At 38.3% G+C, this 24,020-nt stretch overlaps 1 protein-coding gene across 2 annotated transcripts in view; it reads right to left on the bottom strand.

Annotated features, from left to right (window-relative positions):
* Positions 1 to 851: 851 nt before the first annotated feature.
* Positions 852 to 24,020, bottom strand: part of TBC1D4 (TBC1 domain family member 4) — a 107,597-nt gene continuing 84,428 nt past the window's right edge. For both annotated transcript variants that reach the window (XM_030445204.1, XM_030445213.1), the window contains 9 exons: positions 19,621 to 19,781; positions 18,509 to 18,718; positions 14,280 to 14,438; positions 12,476 to 12,634; positions 11,811 to 12,055; positions 8,533 to 8,692; positions 6,131 to 6,300; positions 4,759 to 4,935; positions 852 to 3,125 (listed from right to left, as the gene is read on the bottom strand). In XM_030445204.1, coding sequence (XP_030301064.1) covers positions 2,898 to 3,125; positions 4,759 to 4,935; positions 6,131 to 6,300; positions 8,533 to 8,692; positions 11,811 to 12,055; positions 12,476 to 12,634; positions 14,280 to 14,438; positions 18,509 to 18,718; positions 19,621 to 19,781 — 1,669 coding nt within the window. In that variant the 3' untranslated portion in view covers positions 852 to 2,897. The remainder of the gene's footprint in view (positions 3,126 to 4,758; positions 4,936 to 6,130; positions 6,301 to 8,532; positions 8,693 to 11,810; positions 12,056 to 12,475; positions 12,635 to 14,279; positions 14,439 to 18,508; positions 18,719 to 19,620; positions 19,782 to 24,020) is intronic.

Genomic DNA, 24,020 nt, shown 5'->3' with positions numbered 1-24,020 from the left:
AGTTGTTCCTGAAAACAGCAGATACTTTTTCCTCCCAAGTTGGTTGTCCACAAGCTGGCTGCAAAATCCGAGGGCTGTTGTGCTGAGCTCCAACAGAACAATACCTTCATCCTCAAAACTTCTTTTCCAGACAGAAGATCAAGACAGGATCTCTCTCTTCTCCCAAGCAAATATCCTTGCAGCTCTGTCTCTGCCCCAATCCCACACCTTGGATTTCCCCCTTCAGAGTGACACAGCTGTGACCAGAACAGAATTCCTGTAAAGCCATCCGTACGACAGACAGGGAGAGACAGACAGATGGACACAAACACACATCGTTCTGTCCTCTAGATACTCTTGCTGGTTATTCATCTGAAGATGGTCTGGAGCACACCTGCTTGAGTGTAGATTTCGAGTGAGACACCCTAAAAATACTCAGTTACAAGCCACACGTGTTCAGAAATACAAACACTATCACGATGTCCTAATGTCATGAGGCACTTACCTCAGTATGGTTTCACTTCTGCAGTTTATTACTCCTGCCTGATTTGGTGTCCTCCCCCTCCCAAGCAAGAGGAAAAGCACAAACTTCACCAAATTACAGGCATTCTCAACATGCGTATGTTCTAAATGAACTACTGCAGAAGAAAAATACCTTTTAATCATTTCATCTTCAGTTGAGAACCGGGCAAGACTATTTTCCCCGATAACAATTCATACCCTCCCCATGTTCATCTACAAGGCCTGTGTTGTTTTTTTCCTGCACAAGTAGAAAGCAAAAAGAGCCTTTTTACTTGTCACTTAAAAAGTACTATTGAGAATGAGATTGGCACTTGAAGTCTAAAAAAAAATAAAACTAGCTGGAGGCCATAGGAAATGCAGCAATGACATTTATTGGAATTCTCCAGGCATTACATGAAAGTTTTTATAAGTGAAACAGAGGATGAAGCACATTCAGTGCACCTTAAAATAAAAAAAATAAAATAAAAAATAAAATTTTATCTGAATTATCTGAATAACCTTGATTCTTTGTAATACACAGTACTGCAGTTCCTGGGATTGGTTTTGTATGTACACATCCTCTAAAACTTACTCTGAACAAAACTGCAAAGAACTGCCTTTTCACTCAGCATTTTTCCACATAGCATAATACAATATTCTTGAAATATCTAGACAAATTCCACTTAATTTTATACACAGTGTTAAGACCTTGCACTCCAACTGTAAAAAGAAAGACTATTAAGTAAATCAGTATCTTTAATCAAATAAAACGCCATGAAAATAAAACAACAACAGCAAAAAAAACCCCAGGAGACCCAAGTCCCCAAGTTCCACAGCTGCGTGCAGCAAATCAGCATTGTTGTTCCTCATTTTCATGTTGATGTAAAGCATAATACTCAGAAAGCAATGATATTCAGTCCTTGCTTTCTAAATTGGGCAAATCTTATACATAAAGACACTGCTGGATTTGGCACTTTGCTTAATTGTTTTTCTTACTAAAAAGAGTGTTTTCTGAAATACAGTATAAATGGTAAGAGATGACACGAGCCACTGTAACACTCAATTAACAGTTCAGACATGCACTCCAAAATATGTGTCTATTACACATTTGCCTAAGCCTTCCTAAAAAACTCCACTCAAAACCATTCAAATCTATATGCATCTTTTTATAATTTTTATAAACATATTTTCTCCCTTGAAATGATCAGAGCTTACCTCACCTTCTGTCCAGAACACACAAACTCATGACTTTTGTTTTAAAAGGAAGACCACAAAGCAGTATTAAAACAGGGATAACCTGGAAAGCACTATTAAAACTGCACCTGTACTTCAGAATCCCCTTTGAAATGTATATCCACTGTGTATGAGAAAACTGAAATGGTACATAATATTTGAAACTTTCTTGGTCCTCTCTCATGCACTTAAGCTCAATTTCCTGAAACCTGCCCTGATTTTATCTCCAAATAAAATTTAAGAACAGCTTTCTGGCTCCCGCTACAGGCGTTTTTCAGTATTTCTTTGGTTAGATGAGAACCTCTGACACGCCTAACTCTTAAGATAGCAAGTCTCCTGCAAAAAAAGTAACATCAGAATGAATACCACCCTGCAGCCATGCTTCCTTCCTCCTGTCATCTTCACCAACCCCAGGACAGGTAGAAGCAAACAGGCTGGGAAGGAAGTTTCAGTCACCTCTAGCTCTTGCCTTTACAAGTTATGCGAGTGTGTATAGGTAACTATTTCTTAGCTTGGAGTTATGGAGGTGGAGCTATGACATGATACTTTTTGTTTCCAGTTCCAACATGCATGTGGAATTACACTGCTGAGCAGTACAGCCTCGACAGCAGATGGCAATAGAGCTCTTTCTGTACACACCAAGTCATGATACTTATGCTGCTTGTTGGTCTGTGCACACAACGTCAGTAGAATTAAAAGAGAGGCACGCATGAGTTCACACATTTTCCATGGAAGATGTGAAACATGCTGCTCTTTGGAGGGAAAATTACATTCTTTTCTTTTCTTCAAGTATAATTCAACATATGTATATATATATAAAGACACACAATCCTCATTTCACTAAAAGACAAGCACATCTGGAGTGAATTTGTAAATCACCGTTATCTCGGCTTTGACTACTGAATTTTCTCTTTTCCTTTCAGTCAACTCTAAATATACATCTGCCCATCATAATTACATGTGAGGATCCTTTATTTCCCCCTTGTGATTTATTTACATAATCATAAAAAAATTAATAGCTTGAATTTGCATACTGACAGTTGAAGGCCCATGTGTAGCTATGAGTGCCCCAGCACTAGTTTTTGGGTCATATCATTGCCTATTGCTAAGTCCTTCGAAAGCAGCATTCTTTCTCTCTCTCTCTTTTTTTTTTTTTTTTTTTATGCTGCTTAGAAAACCTTGGTTTATGGCTTACTCCTTATTTTATTATTTGGATTGTAGTTTATTTCCTTTAGGAGCAGTTCACAGTCAGACAATGCTTCTGTTGGCAAATACTTCAGTATCTGCTCAAGAGTCTTTTGATATGTTATCTTTTCCTGTTCTAGGGACTGAATTGCAGTCTTCATCCTGTTCTCTCGAGTCAACACCATCTCCAGGTTGGATTCCAGACTCTGAATTTTAGCATGAGCAACCTGTAAAAAATAACATTATAAATAAATAGAAATGTTGTAAATAACAAATAACTTTTTATATTATGATCCACTACATGTTAAGGATAGGACTTAATAACATAGATGTTTCTAAAAGATACAAGGAATTCCTACTGTGTATCATACACAATCTCCTGATAGTGGCCAAATCGACCTGAAGGATTTCTGAAAGCTTTACAGAAGGAAGGAGACATGGAAGTTGCAGCAAGCAAGGGACAGCTGGGAGTAATAAGCAACTGGACCTGTAGGGAAAAGAAGGAAACCAGCAGGTGGAGTAGCACTGAAGGAGTGATGGAGAGATGGGAACCACATACAATAAAGTAAATTAGCAGGATGGAGAGGTTAGAGGGAAAGAGAATCTCAGTTACATGTAGAAGCAGCCAGTGCTGCCTATTCTCCAATAAAAGACACACAGCACCATCTGAAAAAAACGAAAAAAATCCAAAACAAAAACAACAACAAGAAAACCCCAACCAAATAAAAAAAAACACAACAACCCAAACCCACAAAAACACTGACTGGTAATCAGAAACTCTGAACCTCAGCAGTGGCAAATGTCTCTCAGCAAAAAGTGGGGGGAATTCTGATTGTTCCTAAACAGAGGAATGAAGCTATACAAATAAGAAGATAAAGAGGTTAAGAAACTGAGGAAGATGAACTGAAGTATCACAATCTGGAAGAACAGAAGAGCTTCCATGGAGCTTTTCAAATCTGTCACTCATAATTATTCTATGCCTTTGGTGTATTTCAGAACAGAGGTAAACACCCAAGTAGCAGCAAATAAATAAAAACAATGAAGCAAAAGTAATAATAGTAAAAAAGAAAGAAATTCTTGTTTTCACTATCAGAAGAACAGAGCACAGCACTCTTCTAGCTCAGAAACACAAAATGATGAGGACTTGATCTTTTTTCCCCCTGCTTCTATTTCCACATTTTGGGAGCTGAAGGTGCTCTCTGAGCTCTTCCCAATGGTTGTTCATATTAACAAATATAACAAGAAATGGCCTGGCAATACAGAAAGAAAATCTTCTTTTTCAGGAAAATGCAAAAACATACATATTGAAGCCTGAAGCAAGTCTTGGCCAGGCTATGGAAGGAAAGGTGAACAGTGAAGGAGGAAAAGACTTGTAAGTTAAGACTTTATTTGGCAAAGTCTGCCGGGTGCTCAGCAGCATTCAAAGTCTGCTGGGAGAGACCACCTTTCAAAACAAAGACTATGAGCTTCAGCAGAAGGAAACACAACAATACTGCCTACAAAGGTCTGGAGAAAGCAACCCTACTGCACTCTGGATTCTTTTCAATAGAGAAACAAAGAGATGAAGGGGCAGAGAACTTATTTTTCAGCAAGAGAGACAAACTTTTGCCAACAGATTTTATGAGAGGTAAAGGTAGAGATACTCTGAGGAAAAGAAATTTCAATTGAGAAGGAATAACTCAAGGAATGACAAAGGGTTAAAAATATGCCTAACAAATAGATCACTGTGATTTAGAGAACTGCTCTACTACATATGGTCTTGCTGTTAGGAGGCTTTTCATGGACATTTAAAAAAGATATTTAGTTCTCTACTGGCTGAATCATAGAAATCATCTACCAGTTTGATTTTAAGTCATTTACCTGTAGCTTCTCCAACAAATCCATGTTTTGTCTCTTTAGATGACTGTTTGCCCTCTCCAGCTTCTCCAGGGGTTCACCTTCATCACAGGGACTCACATTTTCCTGCAGTTCATCCTGCAGAACATGGTACTCTACTTCATAGGCATGGAGCTGTTTTGAAATATCCATCTCAAATACCTGCCATGAGAGAAAAAACAAGTTTTGTCTATAACTATAGAGTGCTTATACAACTTGAATGTCTGGCTAAGAGGCAAGTCTGCTTGATTAACTTGATAATTTTTCTTGTTCCTCAAAAAAATATGTGTTAAGGGGAAGTCTACAATAAGAGCATTTTAGTGGCCAGAGTTCCTATCGTAGCCATAATAAATCATAGATGTTAGAATAAACAAGGTTATAATGTTTACAATTACTAAATACCATCTCTTACTATCAGAAGTACCAGCAGAAAAGTTTTATTTAATCTAAGAATTTTATAATATGACCAAACAGAGAGATTAAGATCCCAGCCACTGAGAGTACTTCACAAGAAGCTTTAGCAGGTGCTTTTCCTATTATCAGCACCAATAATTTTCTATTTCTCTTCTTGCCCTTTGTCATGAAGTTACAATGAAACTGATGAAATAAGATTACACCAGTCCTCCCTTCCCCTACCCAAAAAAGGCAGGGATCAATCCAGAGGGGCTTTTATCTGTGGCACCAAGCACCAGGCAAATGTGATCCCTCCAAGGACAGGGTTGGGGTGGGAAGGGGAAGATGGATGAAGGCACCCTGGAAGTTATTGCCCAGGAGGACAGATGCTGCTGACACAACAGAGCAGTAAAAGTTTGCTTGACCTGGAGTTTAATACAGATCATGAAAAGGGGGCTTCACCAACATTGTAACTTGCAGGATCTTAACTTGGAGGTCTCAGAAAAGTTCCTATTGAAGTAGCTGGTGCTGTGCAGCCAGAAATCTGAAGCATCAGGAGGAGAAGTTGTTGTGATGCTGCCTCTTTCCCCCATGGCAAGTTGTGTTTCCCATCACAAACTGCTGCACTACTCACTCATTAGCAGGAAGCAACATCTGGGTTTGGAAAACAAACTGCTTTTACCCTTCTCAAGGTGACGTGAAATTTTTTAAGTGATGATTTCCCAATAACTGGGCACAAAAGAACTTTTGTACTAAACCTTGAGGTAGCAATTAAAGTATTTCTGAAAATGCAGTTCAAACCCCACTGATATTAGCATGTATCTACAGAACTGACTGGGAAGATGACTCCTTTGCATTTCAAACCAAAAGGGACATATTGAGGAGTCTTCTACATATACCTCAGGTGTGATCTGTTTAAAGTAAACTAAATGAGGGGAAAAAGTGAAGAGAAAACCAACCTTACCTGCGTAATAATTTTTTCCATTTGAGGCTGAGTCATATCTGGAATAGTGGTCTTAAGAAAATCAACAATGTTCTCAAAATTCTCACATCCCATTATAGATGTTTCTTGACTGCTAAGCAGGCTCAGTGCTACTTTAAATATGACTTCTGTTCCTTGAAAAAAAATAATGTCTGAAAAAGAAAATCATTAAAATATCTTGAAAATGAGAGCTAAAGCCATTGGATATGTGTTTGCTGGGATGATTTTCTTTTTAATCAATCATACTATAGACTTATTCAGTTTAGAAGAAATGAAATCTGTCTTATTTCAACATGAGGCTAGAGCCCATAAAAACATTTTCTGTCATCTTACAGATGTGAGAAAGCATTAAAGAAAACATTGCTTGCTTGTTACATCCCTCACTGTTGTCTGAAATAACTATTTCATTACTGTTTACTGTTGACTACAGACTGTTAACTAATTGCTAACTGGTTTTAAGTGCATCTTTGGCTGAAAAGCAATTGGGAAGTGAATCTCAACAAAGTGATGATGTTCTACTCTTTTCTACAGGGAGAAGCTAGCCCTTAACAAACAGTCGTGTAGATTCCATCTACAGTATTTTACAGTATTTTTCCCAATCACAGTATTTTCAGAATCCATAGCAGCAATCATGTTGGCTATAATTATAATAATAATAATAATAATAATAATAATAATATAATTATAATAAGACCCAAGCCCTTACTTTGAGGTACAATTACATGGAGATGGAAGTCCATGCTTTGCAGAAGTCAGCAGAGACAGACTGCACAGAAACTGAAAACACTCACAGTAAGTAGAAACTCAGCCTCCCCAGTAGTGGTGGGCTTGCAGTTACTGAGATGAGCACAGCACTTGAGCAGTTCAAAAAAGCTTCCTCTGCTGTTGGCTCTGTCACACCACTGAACAAACTCAACTTCTGATCCTGCTATCAAGAGGTCATCCCTGGCCCTAATTCAGTATTACAGGGTAGTATCAGGACCCTGGTGACACAGCCAACCCACTCCTACACAGTTCCTAAAAGTCTCCCTGGTCAAGTCTACAGTGCACATTCAAGAAGGATAAGTTGGTACTTTGTGAGGGAGAGATCTGAACCATCCATTCCTGGCACATGACATTGGCACATAAGACACTGAAGATGCAGGAATCCAAAGCACAATGAAGGAAAATAACATTGATTTTTGAATTTTAAAATGGGAATGTGCCTTATTCAGCTTATTTTCAGAGAAATAAACACCGAGTCTCCCCACACTTAAAAAATTAATTTTCCAAATTCAAAGCTTACTGAAGGAAAAAAAAGATCAAAATACTTTAACCTTGAAAAACACAATTGAAAAAAGAAAAAATCAAAAAAACCCTGATATGCCTGAGTATCCCAGAACTCAACAACCCCACTGGGAAAGAGAAGTACTGACCATGTGAGTATCACTGAAACACATACAATCATTTGTTTACCCTTTTTTTTTTTCCTGTACACAAAAAAAAATAGTAACAGAGAAATCACTGGGTAAAATAAATAATTAAGAAAATAAATAACAAATAAATAATTAATTAAACAGAAAAATAATAAAAATATATAACTCAAAAGGTGTAATGTGATAACAGAAAAATCAAATGGAAAAACATGATTTCAGAGGAAGTATATGACATACGCTCCTTGTTTCTTGGTGTGTATCTGAGTGCAACAAGTCTCAAATCAAAAAAAAATTTAAAAATTCTTCATTACTAGAGATCTGATTAAGCTGTCAGTTCTTATTGAGAAGAACAGAACACAAAACCAAGTACTAGACATGCTGATACTGTAAACTCCGCAAGGCACAATTAACACTTAAGCTTCTATACTACACATTATTTGATGGGGAGCATATAACCAAAAAAACCTAAATGGAATAAGAGGCATACTAACACTAAGAAACTGTTCAATATATAGATGAATACCTGAATACCCTTTAAGTTAAAGTTTACTTGAATTTTTATTAGTAAGCACTTTGGAATCAGTTATTCAGGCACAATGTCATTGAAAATCAATACATTCTCTTTTTTTCAACAGGATGAACTTTCTGTAGACACAGATTGAATACCTGATGCATAAAACACATTTGCAAGAATAAACTTGCTGGTGTTCACACTTGAGAAATCTTTTGGCTAACAACTGCAGACATACTTAATTGCTCAAATCTGATGTTTCAAAAAATACACTTCAGTTTCCTCTCTGAAAAGGAGCTGACATCCCACCATGAAAAGCATTACTACTTGCCACCCACAACAGTAACCCCAAATGTCCCTAGTCTGTAGAAAAGTGCTCCCTCAGACTTTCAAAACATAATGGACAACATTGTTCTGCTTATTATTGCAAAAAAAAAAAAAAAAACCAACTATCTTACCAAATACTCTGGCTACAAATCCTAATGGAAACTGAGATGCAAATAGTGTAAGAAACCATGGTGCAGCATAAAGACTGGGACTGATTTCGTTTTCTTCAAGATGATTATAGAGGTCTCTGTGGTAATCATGAAGAAGCCTTGAGAGCTGATACATCTGAATCTATGGTGAATAAGGGGATTTGGGAGAGGGGGGGGGGGAGGGAGGGAAGAAGAGAAAGAAAAGTTCAGCTTTAGTCATTTTTTTCAAACCATTCACATTTCACTCAAGGGAAATTAACTCCAATTCAGACGGCACTGTAAAAGGAAGCTCAATTATTGCATAGGATCTTGAGTGATATCTACTCGTGTATTAACAACCCACCCCTAATGAATCAAAATCAACCTGGTAATCACTAAAAAAGAACAGCTTGAAGCTGATTATTAATTATAATTTTAGATTCATCAGGCTTATATTAGGAAGAGAATATATTGAACTAACTTTGTCAACAAACCAGAACTTTCGGTCTTGCAGCAATGAAAATAGAAGCACCTCTTCCAAGATGCCAAAGCTCTCCATTACACAGTTGAACTATTTCTGGCTAAATTTACACAAGAGATTTCATTCTTTGAATCCTGGCCATTTTTTTCCTCCATTTAAAATTTCTATGCTACAATCATGACTTTGGACAGCTTCTGTACCCACAGAGTACATTTCTGGCAAAATGTACACATTTCAGATTTCATTCTTTGAATCTTGGCCTTATTTTTTCCCCATTTAGAACCCCTATGCTAAATCATGACTTTGGACAGCTTCTATACCCACAAAGTACATTAGGTATAGGAAGTCAGTAGAGTACCACATACATATTTTCCAGCACACCCCCCACACACCAGTGGTCCAGAGAAATTTAAGACACCGATGCAAAAAATGCTGCTATACAACCTGTAAAAGGTTGCAGAGTGGTTAAAAGTTGCTATTCATTGCTAAAAATATCACTCTGAGGCAAATCATTTCCTTGGAATTTTGACAGTTTATATTCCACAGTAAGTTGCTCACAGAACAGAATGACACTTCTCTCAGAAAGCAGAAGACGAGAAACAGGCATATATTGATCAGCTGTCAGGTCCAATTTTGCTGCCAGTGTTTTATGCTTAAGGTGAGTCCATTCCTCAACAAGAAAATTACTTATTAGATCCAGCTGCTTTCCTCCTTCTAGTGGCCATGATTCTTCCTCACCAAAAACCAACTGCACTTGAAACAATCAGTCAGCAGGGTCTGCAAACAGAAACATTACTTCCCATTCCAGCAAATTACCTAACTTTGTGCATGTGCTTGAGTCCTTCTTTTGATTGCCAAAGATACTAATTAAACACATTTTGGACAGTGTCAAAACAAAACACATTTGCATATGAAATTAGGACAGCTTCACAGAGGCAGTAAACAAACTGGATGAGTTCATTATGAACTAAGGATCTAGATAACTACTTTTTCTAGACAATTAATTAAAAGTAAGCAAAATTAGTTTTCATTATCTTAAAGAAACATCCAAAGTTTTGTTTCTACAGGACAGAAGCTAATTCTTCATATAAGCTTACTCATGTTTCAGTACTGTACATGCAGAAAAATTTGCAAGTACTCTACTGTTGAAAACCAAAATAAGGGTTTAGGCTTTAGTGAGATCCTCCTAAATCATCTTCAATAGTCCAGCTTGTCTCAAACAAAACTTGTACTTTTATCTAGGTTAACTGCCTAGAAGCAAACTGCAGAGAAAGGAAGGTCATCTCATTCAAAAGGTAAACAGTACTACAAGTAGTAAACCTTCTCAAATGTAAAAAGCATTCTTCCTAAAAGCATCTGATAATGAAAGTTTCAGACTCATTTCAATTAAGAAGTGAAATGCTGGATATCTGAATGCTCTCACAACATCTGATGTTACTGCCTACAACTGCAGTATAACATACAAACATTAAATGAGAATCTTGGTGGGAGAAAAACCCCACAGCCACACATTTATCATAGTTTGGCCTCCACTGGTGCAAAACATATTTTTAGTGGTAAATGAGACAGTGAAGATTGATCAGAAAGATGCTCTATGGCTATTCACTCTTAATTCATCTCAACAAACTTGTAACATACTTACATCCACAGTAAAGCACTCCTCTTCATCAATTTCTTCAATTAAAATCTATTCCATAGTTGTTTATATTTGCCAGATAAGCACCTAAAGAGACTGGTCATGAAATCTGGACTGAAATTCCCACTTAAGTTTTTAGTTAATTGTAAGTGTTTGCTGTGTGTGGAGAATGAAAAAAAAATGAGACTTTTGTCTCATTAGTTTTCTCTTTGTCCACTGTGGATTACAAGCTTTCACTCAGCAGTGGTATATCCTTTATAATATTAGGAACTTACAGAATATAGTTATTTAAGCCAGTGGAGAGCTGCATTTCAAGGTGAAATATTCTTCAGATTTTAAACCCTGGAATTTATATAGATCTGAAAGATTTTCTGTCTCCTTCTGAAGCAGCCTTGAATATCTGTAGTTACCTGTTAAAATCTAATATTTCTGAGCATGCATCACAGAATTACAGAACTGCTGTGGTTGGAAAAGACCTCTAAGATCACTGTGTCCAACAGTCAAAATCCACCCCCCCCCAGTAATACAAAAATAAAAAATATATATCTCTATCACCATGCTCACTATGGCATGTCCTTTAATCACTGCCTAAGCAAACGAAACGGTTAAAAATTCGTCTGCTTTCCTTCTGCGTTGGAGATGGTGGAGTAGAGGATGATGAGAGAAAAGAGGTGGAAATAATGAGGCAAGCCAGAGCAGTCCCAAGTACAAATGCCTGTCGATTACATTGAGTGGCCACTGGGTGTCACTATGGATTTGAATTGGAGTTTATAAGGAAAACAAATCTACATCTATGTGCTTATGGACTGAAGGAAAACAAAACCAAATTTATTTTTAAATTATACACATGCAAGCATGTCAAGAGTTCTGAATTAAGGAAGACAGAGAAGTTAGAAAAATAAAAGGAAGAGCAAAATAGCAGAGAAAGCAGAGTTTCCACACAGGAGATGATGGGGATGTGTGACAGGAAAAGTCTGCTGGCTCTGAACTTCTCTGTTTGCAACCTCAGACTCAGAAAGAGGTTTGACAATAACATTTTCATGCACCTAACAACCCTTTAAAAAACATATGATGTTTCATAAGACCCCAGAGAATATAAGCAACCTCTGAAAGCTCAAACCTCATTTAAAACTCTGGTTTTCTACATGGAAAGGATTGACTTACCTGTAGTGACATCATGTCTGGCCGGTACTGTTTCCGGAAACCAAGGTCATACATGAGGAATTTCAGCATTTCAAAGGCCTGTTCTTCACTCATATGTAGAAGCAGCACTCCAGCTACAAAGCTGATACCTTGACAGTAACCCACTTCTTTGTCCAGCAAAGAGTATGCTTTCAGAAGATTAAAAAGTGATAGCTGTCCTGCTCCCAGGTGGGCAGAAAAGTAAGGATGTGTTGGGAATGTCCGTCCTGATGTAAAGAGAGAAGAGTAGTTGATACTGAATTTTTCTCATTAAAAAAACCCCAAATGTGTTTGACAACCAGCACTTCTCTTGGTTTTCACATGCAGGTTGATTTCAGTCAGATCAATCCACATTTTACCACAGATTTTAGACTGTATCCATTGAGCTCATTTTATATTCTCACCTGCACAGAGCTCGATTTCTCTTTTCACAAAATTGTAGAAGAACATCAATAAAAAACAGCAGAACCTAAGACATCATTTGCTTACAGGACTCTAAGTGGCATATACAGAATGTATCCTTACAACACAGGAAGTGGTGCTTATAGAACAGCTTCCTGCCTCCAGCAACACCTTTCTGTAAGAGTGTTTCCACTCACACACATGAAACAAGCCAGAATTAACTTCATAGCTACAAACAGACATACCTAGATCTACAAGGATGGCATGCTGTTGAGCAGTCAGTTGTTTCAGAAGTTCTTTGTAAGAGATGTCAGGAGGCTGCTGCTTGTTTGGCAGTCTGTGTCTGACTCGATGTTGCACAGCCAAAAACTGCCAAATTTCTCCCCGACGACTTTTTGGTACACCTGCAGGTCAGTTAAAAAAAAAAAAAAAAAAAAAAAAAAAAAAAAAAAAAGAAAGATGCCTAAGCAAAAGCCAACTTTTAGTGGTATCACACAAGAACTTACTTCGTTGTAATCTCGCCTGCCTCAATCTTTGCCTGTCATAATCTTGGCTGAACCACTCTGAAGGATCCCTTACAAACAGCTTCAGAAGTCATCCACTCTGCAGTGCATTCCCTTGGTAGACACAGTTCAGTCCTACTAGCTAAACACTAACTACAAACTTACAGTGATTACAATGAGCAGAAAAACACAGACATCTCTTTTTTGGCCACCTCTGTGCTGTTGGCTTCCAGCAGTAAAAGATGTATGACTACACCCAGAATGTATATCATACAGTTTAGAAAGGCTACATAGAACTCAGAGGTGTAAAACACAGGGATGTTTCCCTCCTTATCCTCTTCCCAAGGAGCTGCTCACATCAGTCCAAAGACTTGGAGAAAAACATACAGATTACCAAATAGTTCAAAGACAAAAAAGCATTAACTCTGTGTACCAAAGGAAGGACACAGAACCACTCCTATGAAAAGACAGCATTTCTCTCATGTGAGCCAACCACCTATGAAAGCATCAACTGAATTAAAACACTACTTTTGGACTTCTGCATACATCCATCCCCTGAGACTATACACCCAACTTCAAAAGTAAGGACAAATTGTCAGCTCTGCTAATACTTTCAAGGCAAATAATGATATAAAAAAAATGCCCATTAGGAAAAGCACATCCTTGTTCCTGACTCAGAACAGCAGAAGAAGATGGGGCAGCAAGGAATCACAGAATGTTAGGGGTTGGTAGGGACCTTCGAAGACCATCGAGTCCAACCTCACTGCCAGAGTAGGATCACCAGTAGCAACACTATTTCTACCATGTATTTCTTTGGTACCAATTCTAATTTCCCATCTGTACCACAGCCAGATTACACTAAAACATTTATCTTTCATTTTCTCTAATACAGACATCAGACTTTATGGAGGAGGGCACAACAGTGCAATCAGACTCTGTATCTACATTACAGTAACAAGGCCTTTTGGCTCCTCTTCTGGCCTAGGGCTAGACCACATGAAGATCTACTTCTAGTCAAATACCCCAGACTTTCACTTGAGAAAATAAAATACTAAAAGGCCATAAGTCTAAACTCCAGAAAAATATGCTATTTCTAACTCTCTGAAGTTTGGTTATGATTACACTAGGTTTTGGGCAAAGTCCACCTTAGACATTTTAGTCATGCCTTTTAAGGAAGTAAAAATCACAGCATTTGTGTCACATCAGTGTCAATTAGATAGGAGTCACAAATCCAGAAGTCACAGTATTAGCTGCAGAAAATCCGAGTTCAGTCTTTGACATAATAATACACAGGCACAAATCTACTTCTTTCAGAAGTATGACTATACATGTTTTGACATTGCTGACACCATATTCAGTAGACACAGCAGAACCTATTTTCTGTTTGGCAGCAGAAAGTAGGTGCATTGCAAAAAAAAAAAAAGGCATTTTTTTCATGATTTCGTGCTACTGGAAAAAGCATTGCTGGCAGATTTTCTTCAGTATTGAAATGCAACAACAAAAAAGTCCTTAGACTACATAGGCAAAAGCCATCCTATTTAAATACCTTCTTTCAAAGTGGAATGAATATCCTCCATGTCACATCGGATTTTGGCTCTGCAGTTCAGTAACTTCTTATCCCAAACATTTATGGCATCTTTCTGACACGTACCAACTTCATCATAGTCCAGTTTGACTTTTCTTGTTTGCAGCTCATCTCTGCTTGCTAGAGCACAGAAGACAAAGGAATAGCACAGGAAAAAACAGAACATCAGAAAATTACAAGAAACATCAAACATGCAACACCCATTTAAGTTAGAGATACCCATCTGATTATCTGACAATGGATAAATACACCTACAATTCATCAGTTAAAAGCTGAGATGGGGCCAGCCTTCTGTCTTACGATGCTGCAGGTACCATTTTAACTTCTATTACTCTGCCATGAACATCAGTAATTCACGAAGTACATGAAAACATTTTTTAAGGCTTGGGGCAAGAAGAAAAACCCATTCAGCACAGTTTATTTCACCCCATCTGCTGCTTCTTCCAACTGTAAAAAATCACCTTTGATAATTTTTTTATGTATGTATATGAAACTTGGCAATTATTTTAATATGGGAAGTACCAAACATATGAATATTTTCCATAGATATTTAGGCAAGCAAGCCAGGCAAATCTAAACCAAAGTCTGTCAGAACAGTCTGTTTTCACATGTCCCTTCAGAGAGTCATAAAATCTCCTGGCACTGCTACCTGGCCTGATCAAGCTGACTGGAAGAAAACAGAATGAACCAACATTAACCACATCCAGAAAGGTACATCTGTACTGAAGCACAGAACTCATGTGGCTGTATACTTAACAGATTTGCTGCACAGGACTACCTGGCATAAGATTATTTACTCTGGAGGACTTGCTCTTTTTGAAATAAAGCTGCAGAATAAGGCTCTGGAATTTCATGGAGGAGCAGCTTTCACTTCCATTACATGCATGATATGCACACAGGAATGCACTCCAGTTTCTCATACTACTGCTGTAAAACTAGAATAAACACCTGAAGGGGTCTTAATTAACAGAGACACATTTATCATTGAACTGTACATTTCACAATGTGATCTCTGAAAGCTACAATTGTGCTTATCCCAAATTTGCCTTGATCCATGAACAGTACTTGTTCCCTGCTGTTGACTCCTTCCTCTTACAGATGAACACCCTTCCCCACCTTCATCTTTAGGTGAAGGCAAACTCTCACTCACATTATTATACAACCTGAAAAACGAGACAATCACTTCCTTCACTTAAGCAGCACGCTTTGAATACAGTAAATATTGGAGGAATCCATAAGATTCCTCCTAGCCTACTCCAAAAATGTAGGTAATTTTTAATTTTAATTTCCAAAAACTGTATGCTTCACCAGAAAGGCCATATCTATTCATGACTATAGGGGACCTTGTAGAAGCAACAACTATACAAGGTGCAGTGCACTTCCATTATAAAGGGAATATGATCTCCCCACAAGAATTTGCAGACCAGCTGGAGCAAGTTTTAATGCTACCCTATTGCTGTATGTTTTCATTTGAGAAAGCTCTTTCTCATATGTGACAGATCCAAGACAACAGAAACATATTTCAGCATGACAATGGACTCCAGAATTAAGTGACTGGCTTATCAATCACTTTGGCTCTGCAGTTAAGCCTACTGATAGTCTGCAAGCCTGTTGATTATACTTGCTCTACCTGATATGCCAAGCATGGTAGCATTCTTCCTAAGAATTGCTAGGTGGCCTGCTACTTTTTCTAGTTCTAATATTTCTAGGATCTACAGGAAAAAGGAGCTCTTACGTGCTCAGGTAAAAATAAAACAAACAAACAAAAAAAGCAGCTAAAGCAAAATAGTACAATTCACAGAACTTACCTTCTGTAAAACAATGAGCTAATAGTATTCGAGTCTCCTCGACAGCGAAAGGAACAGGAAAGAGATTCTATTAATATTTTGTGGATAAAAATCAACAAAACTAACACAAAACCACTGAAAACAACTCCACAACAATTCTAGTCTTAGAATCATAGAATCATAGAATTGGCTGGATTGGAAGGGACCTCATAGATCATCGAGTCCAACCCTTGAACCACCATTGCGGTTGCTAGACCATGGCACTGAGTGCCACACCCAGTCTCTTTTTAAATATCTCCAGGGACGGAGAATCCACTACTTCCCTGGGCAGCCCATTCCAATGCTTGATCACTCTCTCCGTAAAGAAATTCTTTCTAATATCTAACCTAAACTTCCCCTGGCACAACTTAAGACCATGCCCTCTTGTCTTGTTGAAAGTCATTTGGCAAAAGAGCCCAACCCCCGCCTGGCTACACCCTCCTTTCAGGTAGTTGTAGAGAGCGATGGGGTCTCCCCTGAGCCTCCTCTTCTTTAGGCTGAACAGCCCCAGCTCCCTCAGCCTCTTCTCATAGGGTCTGTGCTCGAGTCCCTTCACCAGCCTGGTTGCCCTCCTTTGGACCTGCTCCAGGACCTCGATATCCTTCCTGAACTGAGTGGCCCAGAACTGGACACAGTACTCGAGGTGTGGCCTCACCAGCGCTGAGTACAGGGGCAAAAACCAGTTATAGACAGCTGCATAATTTCATAAAACCTGACTTTGAGTAGAGAAATGGCTGCATTTCTGTTATTACATTTCCTGCTCCTGAGACTTACATTTAACCACAGACTACAATGCCAACCACTGCCCCAACCAGCACTTGTTTGGAATTTATCTGTTCTGTGTAGGTCCTGTTCATAAAGCAGCCAATGTTGCACCAGCCCACAGGAAGGAAGCCTAGACACAGGCACTAAGACAGTTTACTTTTCATCCTTTGAAAACAAAGTGATGAATTCCAGCTAGCCAGAGCACCAGTTTCACCAGCACTACTTAAAAACCTGCATACAAGAATGAAGATGTGCTCCTTGGAGCACTAACCAAGATGTAGCTGTCAGATGAGTGCCAGTTTGGAGCCTCCACTGGTGACACTCCTATTTTCAACAATAATAATTAGGCAGATTTTCTCCTTTCCATTACAAAATGGAAACAACTTATGAGTCTTAAGGAACTGGACCAATTTAACAGCTTTCAGGACCCTCCAGCCATGCAGGGTGGGTAGAGAAAATAATTTCTCCCCCAGCAGCTCAAACTACCAGAGGCAAAACCATGACATTAGTCACTCCTGGAAACAACCAGCTTCCCCACCCCACCACTGTACACTTGACCATTTGCTAAAACAGTAAATTAAGATTTTTGCTGAATCGAAAACAGCCTTCTGTGTAGATGTTCCCTATGAATCCAGGAGTTTCTACAGAAGTGTGCATAAGCAGGTAAACAAACTTCAGAGAATTCAAAGAGAAACACACTACAAGTAAGGGAATACATTCAAGGATGTACCCCTGTTGTCCTCCTGTTTTTGCTGTCTTCCCAGTAAAGACCACTAAAGAATGAAAAAGAGTTAACTAACTTTAACAAGATCATTACATTTTGTTTGAAGAATCGCACTACTCTGTGCAGAGAGGACATCTGAAATTTTCAACTTGCACTGAAAGCTATTACCCTATTATACTGAAGAACTTCTATAATAGGACAGACACTGCATCTGACTTTTATTTGTGCAAATCTTGAGCCGTCATAATAAAATATCACAGCCAGAAGCTCAGGGAGCTGACAAATCAGCATATCCAACTTCAGATCCTCCAGTAGCAGCACTCAATTTTCAATGTACTATGTTCATCTTCTTGAGAAAAAGAACTTTTTGACATACCTCAATAGTTAGTTGCTCAAAAATCATATTTGGTTTCAGATATTTATAAACTACCACTGTGATGCAGTGATGAAGATAACAAAGGACAGAAAGCCTGGACATGAAATGCCACATGAGACAAAGGACTGAAACAAAATGTAGAGGGTAAGGTTTACCATACCTAAATGTTCACATGGCATCTGTTCTCCTGACCCCACATTAGAATTGTGAGACTTGGTCAGTCAGAAAACCAACTGTAGCAAACTTTGTCTAACATGCACTCAAAATGGGAAAATTTTAACTTTCTCCTTTAACTAAGGTGAGTCTAAGAATTGGCAAGTGGCCAGATAGCCTGGCAAACTGTGAGACAGGACTGGACCAACATGGTTTTTTACTAGCAGTGTTAACAAGTAGGTTACAGAACCACATCTCTGTTTAAGGAGTCCAACATCTGTACAGTTTTCAGCTTCAGACAGCAGAACTTGTAATAGTTTTAAGGGGTATTTTCTAAATAGCTAACCTTCCAGCTTCTGGTTTTCTTTTTCCATTCGAAGCAACAGAATTTGTTGATGGATGGCTTTTCTCCACAGACTCTGTAGTTCTTCTGAGTTTTTCCTTTCTCCAGTTTTATTTGAACCATCCTCATTTTGCAATGCTAAAACAAAAGGGTCCTCCTCCAAGGGTGGAGCAAGAGGGGATAATGGTAACAATTCACTTCCGTCAAGACCATCTGCAAAGAATCAGAAAGCTATTACAGGAAATTCAGGTTTTTGTGATATGTCAAACAGTCTAAGTCACAGCAGAACAAAAATAGCTGTCTTCCACATTCAGCAGTGAGGTGCTGATTCCAAAGATAAAAAATGTAGTTCAACAGTAGAGAATTATTTTAAAATAAAGTGTTCTATTCAAATTAAAGTTTTATTTAAATTAAATAAAGCTAGATAAAGGCTCACCCAGTATTTTGACCCCTTCCCCTGCTAGCTCCTTCTGGAGTTATAAAAAGGCACTCATCCATAGAGTCTCCTTTACAGATGAGCTTGCTTACTGCTGTGATTTACTACATTGCTGTGATGTACTAAAAGCAACATTTTCCACCTGCTAAGCCATGCCATAGGCAGTGCTACAAGACTTTAGGGTCACTAAATATAGAGTCTGTTATTTAACTATGGTTGTGAGTTCCCCCAGTAGAGCTAGAGTATGTTGGTAGCAGGATTTGAGATACTTCAGAGGTTGCTACCTCAAATGACCTAAGGCTGTAAGAATAGTTAACACACTCAACAGGTTCAATGCATAGCACAAAGACAAAGCAGAAGAATTACCATTTTCTGCAACACTGCTGTTATGTAAGCATGCTAGGGTAAAATTTTGCTAACTGCTAAAGAGGGTATCTTTGTCAGCGAGAGGTAGTTTCTAGTTCCCCTGCTTCCACTGCAGCCATGGTAGATTGCAATTCCTTTGATTTTGATGGCAAAATCTGTCAGGGTTTAACACTGGCCCAGCAATTAAACCAAATAACAGATGCTCTCTATTAATTCCCCCTCTCCTCCCTGATAAAGAAAGTTTGCAGTTTGCTATAGCAATAACTAGTCAGTAACAACTGCTTGTTTATTTTCTTTAAAAGCACACACAGACCTGGATGCTGCATCTTGGGAGGAGATTTATTCATAGGTGAAGCTACCTGCAGGAATATTCTTCGCCGCCAGGAGATGCGGCGAGGTGTGAGTGTGGCCCCCCCAGCATTTAGAGATTCACTGCTGCAGACAGTTGATGTTCTTTTCTTTCCCTCCCCATCACTGAAGGAAAGAAAAAGCAGATGGGGTAATGAAAATCAGTCATCTTTGAAGGAAAAAAAAAATAAAAATCTTTAGTAAGTCTGTCTAATGTACAATCAAACCTGCCGGAGCATTTGCGGGGAAGCATCAGAAGGCAAAGCATGCTGGGTGTGAGCTTCACCTTGAATAGCCCAATGGTTTTCTTGTAACAAAGTGCTTGGAAGTTCATGCTACATACCACCAGGAAGAATTCATAAAGTGTTCAGCTGAAAGCTTAGAATAAAAGCTAAACTTCCTGAAAAGCTATGAAAAACATAGTAATATTTAGACAGCAATGGGGTTTGCTTTGCCATACATTAGTTTTAGAGGGGTGACCTGATGTAATACCCCTAATTGCACACAAGTTGCTTTAGCAGATGTTGCTTTAGCAGAGTATAACATCCCTTCTACTGCTATTTTAAATGGCACGATGAGCTCATGGGTGAATATTTCATTAAAGACAATTTTCTAGCCTTCTTGAAGCATAGGAAAGAGGCTACATGGGAATCAGGCTGCATTTGCCAAATGTCCTCATGTTTCGTCTCCTGCTAAATGAACACAGCTTTTGCCAAGGGAGGGCAGGTTCAGATCCTACCACAAGGACCTGAAAAGAGCTGGTCTTCCCCCCAGCTGCCATGCAGAAATATATTTACACAGTAATTTTAATAGTAGCTTATGATGCTGAAAGAGGCTAGGAGAAGCTACAGGGAAGTTTTGCTAGGAGGTCATTTTAAGAAGACACCAAGCAAATCTCTCTACTGACTGTTGCCAGATAAAAGAGAGTAGCTTTCAGAAGTACTCAAGCTACTTTCAAACTAGTTCAGCCTTTTGCATTTGTGGTAGTTAAGTAGGTGTATAGATCTTGTGTAGCAATGTGTACATTGAGTATCTGACACAAACCCTACCATGCAACTTCAACAGCGTGACAGAGCTATGGGCTGGGATCCCTGTATAAGAGATAATCTGAATTATTCTCTATTTCTGATTTAGTTCCTAAACTGCCTCAATTCCCTATGCATCATTCTATTAGTAGGTGGTCTCAGCAGAGTCCCATGTGGCACTAACCAAAATAGCAACAGGAAGCCTTGTGACAATTGTCTTTGGCTAACTCTTACAGACTTTGGTAGTGGGGTAATCACTGCTTGTGCTACCTAAACACAGGTTACAAAACTAGTTTTTAATCTAGACCTGCTGTTTTCCAGAGGTCTTTCAGTCCAACAAGCTTTGAGAATCTACTGAGTTTGGATATGTGAACCTCTGTAGCTCATATTTCTATAAATAACTGTAGTGAAACCACTTCTTGCTATTTCAAGCCTTACATAGCACATGTTAGAACACAAAAACTAACTCATTCCAAGGCTTACTAAATAGAAGCTACATAACAAGGGAATGACCACTTCCTTTCTATTGCTCTGTACAAAAAGCTACATTCAGCTACTGTGCCCCTAAACGTTCAGACAGGCCCAAGAATCTTGTTGAATTTGCAGTAGTAAAATTTAAAAGAAAGTAAGTGGGGCTGGTTTAGGATCTGAAACAAAGCTGTTTATACCATTTGAGTAACAGAATTTACAGTGGGATTGATTAGTCCTGTGTGCAGCCTTGTGAAGTTTGCAAAACATACAGTTCTGAACATCTGTATGTCTGTTGTTAAATTCACCCTTCCAAAATTCCCCTGGCATTTTGAATCTCTGGCATTAATCACCTCCTCTTTCAGAGTTGTCTGGTGGCTGATTTGAGGAAAACTTTTGAAAGTCTAATGTACACACCTTGCCATCTCAAATGGAAGGCCTGGGCACCTCTGAAAACACCAAGATATAGGGACAAGAGGACATCAGAATATTTCAGTTTTGTAAAACATATGGAAGGGCAAAGCCAAATAGTTCAATAGATAAATTCCACACAATTGGATATTTCCTATTTCTTTTACTTACTCTTCCTGTTTTAACCACTTAACATACCTCACATTCAGCTCCAGAAAACTGTAACAATGTAATACTCTATATTTAGACAAATTCATCCAAGTTCAGTTTGAAGGCTCATGGTTTTCCACAAGGCTACTGAGCCTATCCTCCTGACCCAACACAGAAACAAAAATGCATTCATCAGTTTGTATGCAGTAAGAAGTGAAAAGCTATAAATTCAATACAACACCTCAAACATCTCAGTCTCTACTTTCATCCTTAACCCGTTCAAAGTGATAACTCGAGTTCCCAAGAGTATTGAGAGTATACTGATCACCTAAGCTTTTTACATTAGATAAGTGTAAATAAAATTCACAAAAGCATCCCATTCACTATTCTATCAGATAATGAGAGAAAACAGCTAGTTTAGGGGAAAAAACAAATCAACAAACAACAACAGAAAAACCAAACACACAAAACCAACCAAAAAACTAAACAAAAACTACCGAAAAAAAAGGAAAAAAACAAAATAAAGCCCAACAACCATTAAAAAAAACACACAAAGAAACAAAAAAAACAAAGACCAAGACCAAAAACAACCCCACCAAAACAAACCCCCACAACTTGTTCAAACATGTTTATTGCTTGTTTCAATTACCCAAATCTCTTCCCAAAACTGTTCTTTAAAATGAACCCAAAGCCCAATACTCAAAAAAACCTCAAAGTTAAATAGTTTCTTGTGAACTCCTTACATAACACTTACCTGAACTACTTTGCACTTGAGTTCATGCAAGACAACTGACTGGAGAATAAATTGTGTTTCTGCTCATGTCAAGGTTTGCATTTTTTCCCACTTTATTTTAATTTCAACTGCTTCTCTTGATTACACTAAGCAGCACTGATTCAATGTGACCTACTTTGTAATTTGGATGTTAAGATGGTACAAAACCCCCCAGATCAAGTACAGAAAGACAGCTAGGATCTCAGCTCCAAGCTGGCAGAAGCCTATATGTAAGGCTAATACATGAAGTATTCCTGCTCTGTGAGGAAGAAAAACTAATTCAAAGCAGTTCATACCTTCCTTGGCTCTCACTCCTGTCATGTATTTTTATTCTGAATAATTACTTTTCACTAATTTCTTTAAATAACAGTCTCATGTATTTTATTTTCTGCATAAGAAACAAAGGGTTTTGTTTGGTTGGTTTTTGTTGTTTTTTTAATCTATTTGTTTCAATTCAAGCAGTGATAGATGAGCTTAAATTATCCTTCCATAACAATACAATGAACAGAGACAGTGAGGGCAAGTCACACTTGCCCAACTTTTTAAAATGCAGCCTTTACTTTTACATTAAAACAGATTATAGCTGTTGGATAAAAGCCAGAATTTTCAGAAGCTACAGAAATAGAAGCTTAAATACAGATTATGCTCTGAAATTGCTGTTTACCTCCATGTTGGCAGGCTATTTTTTAAAATCCTTTTGTGTGCTTCTCTTTAATATTAAACTCTGCACAGAACATATCCTTGAATTCTCTCTACAGAAATTAATCGACAGTGCAGTGAAACAGTCTGAAGGCACCTACAAACACTGTGTTGATGCCAAATTTACTATACTGTGCATTCCTTAAAGCAGAAAACAGATGCTTTATCTCTTCCACAAAAAGTGCCACAGTAGTAGAATTGAACTCGGAGCTCAACCTCCCCATAAACGTAAGGGGGAAAAAAAAAAAAAGGCATTTCTCATCATAGTGAATTTACCTAGAGAAAATTTTTTTTCCTGTCTTTAGATATTCCAACACAGCCATTTAAATCCGACCAAGCCAACTGAGGCTTCCTGTTCAATGAAGGCCAAAAATCTTTTAGGGCATGATTTATGCATTCTAAATGAACATGTTCCCAGTGACTTGTGCAATTGGCTGTATTAGTGTTCATGGAAGAAGGTAGATAAATACACAGGATCAGCTCTGTAAATGTCACAATATTACAGACCATCCCACTAGGATGAGAGCAACTGTGGTGCAGAAACACCAACTCCTCTCCTTTGATTAGATGAGATGAAGGTATCTACAATCAGTTGAGTGCCACTCTGCCCTGTACCTCCAATACTGCAATGTTAACATGAATTGGAATTATCTTCTATAAAGCAGCTAATATATAAAGACACAAATGATCAGTAGAGCTGCCTTTAACACCTAGCTCCTCAGCTGACCTTGTGTTCTTTGCATAAGCCTATCTGACTGCTACCCAAACACCTTTTCATAATGAATTCTGACTGAAAGTGGCTCTGCTTCTGTCACTAGTATACAAAGAAAAACTGCCTGC

Source organism: Calypte anna, chromosome 1 (genome assembly GCF_003957555.1).
Source record: "Calypte anna isolate BGI_N300 chromosome 1, bCalAnn1_v1.p, whole genome shotgun sequence".
NCBI classification, from domain to species: Eukaryota; Metazoa; Chordata; class Aves; order Apodiformes; family Trochilidae; genus Calypte; species Calypte anna.
This window is presented reverse-complemented; position numbering and strand designations above follow the sequence as displayed.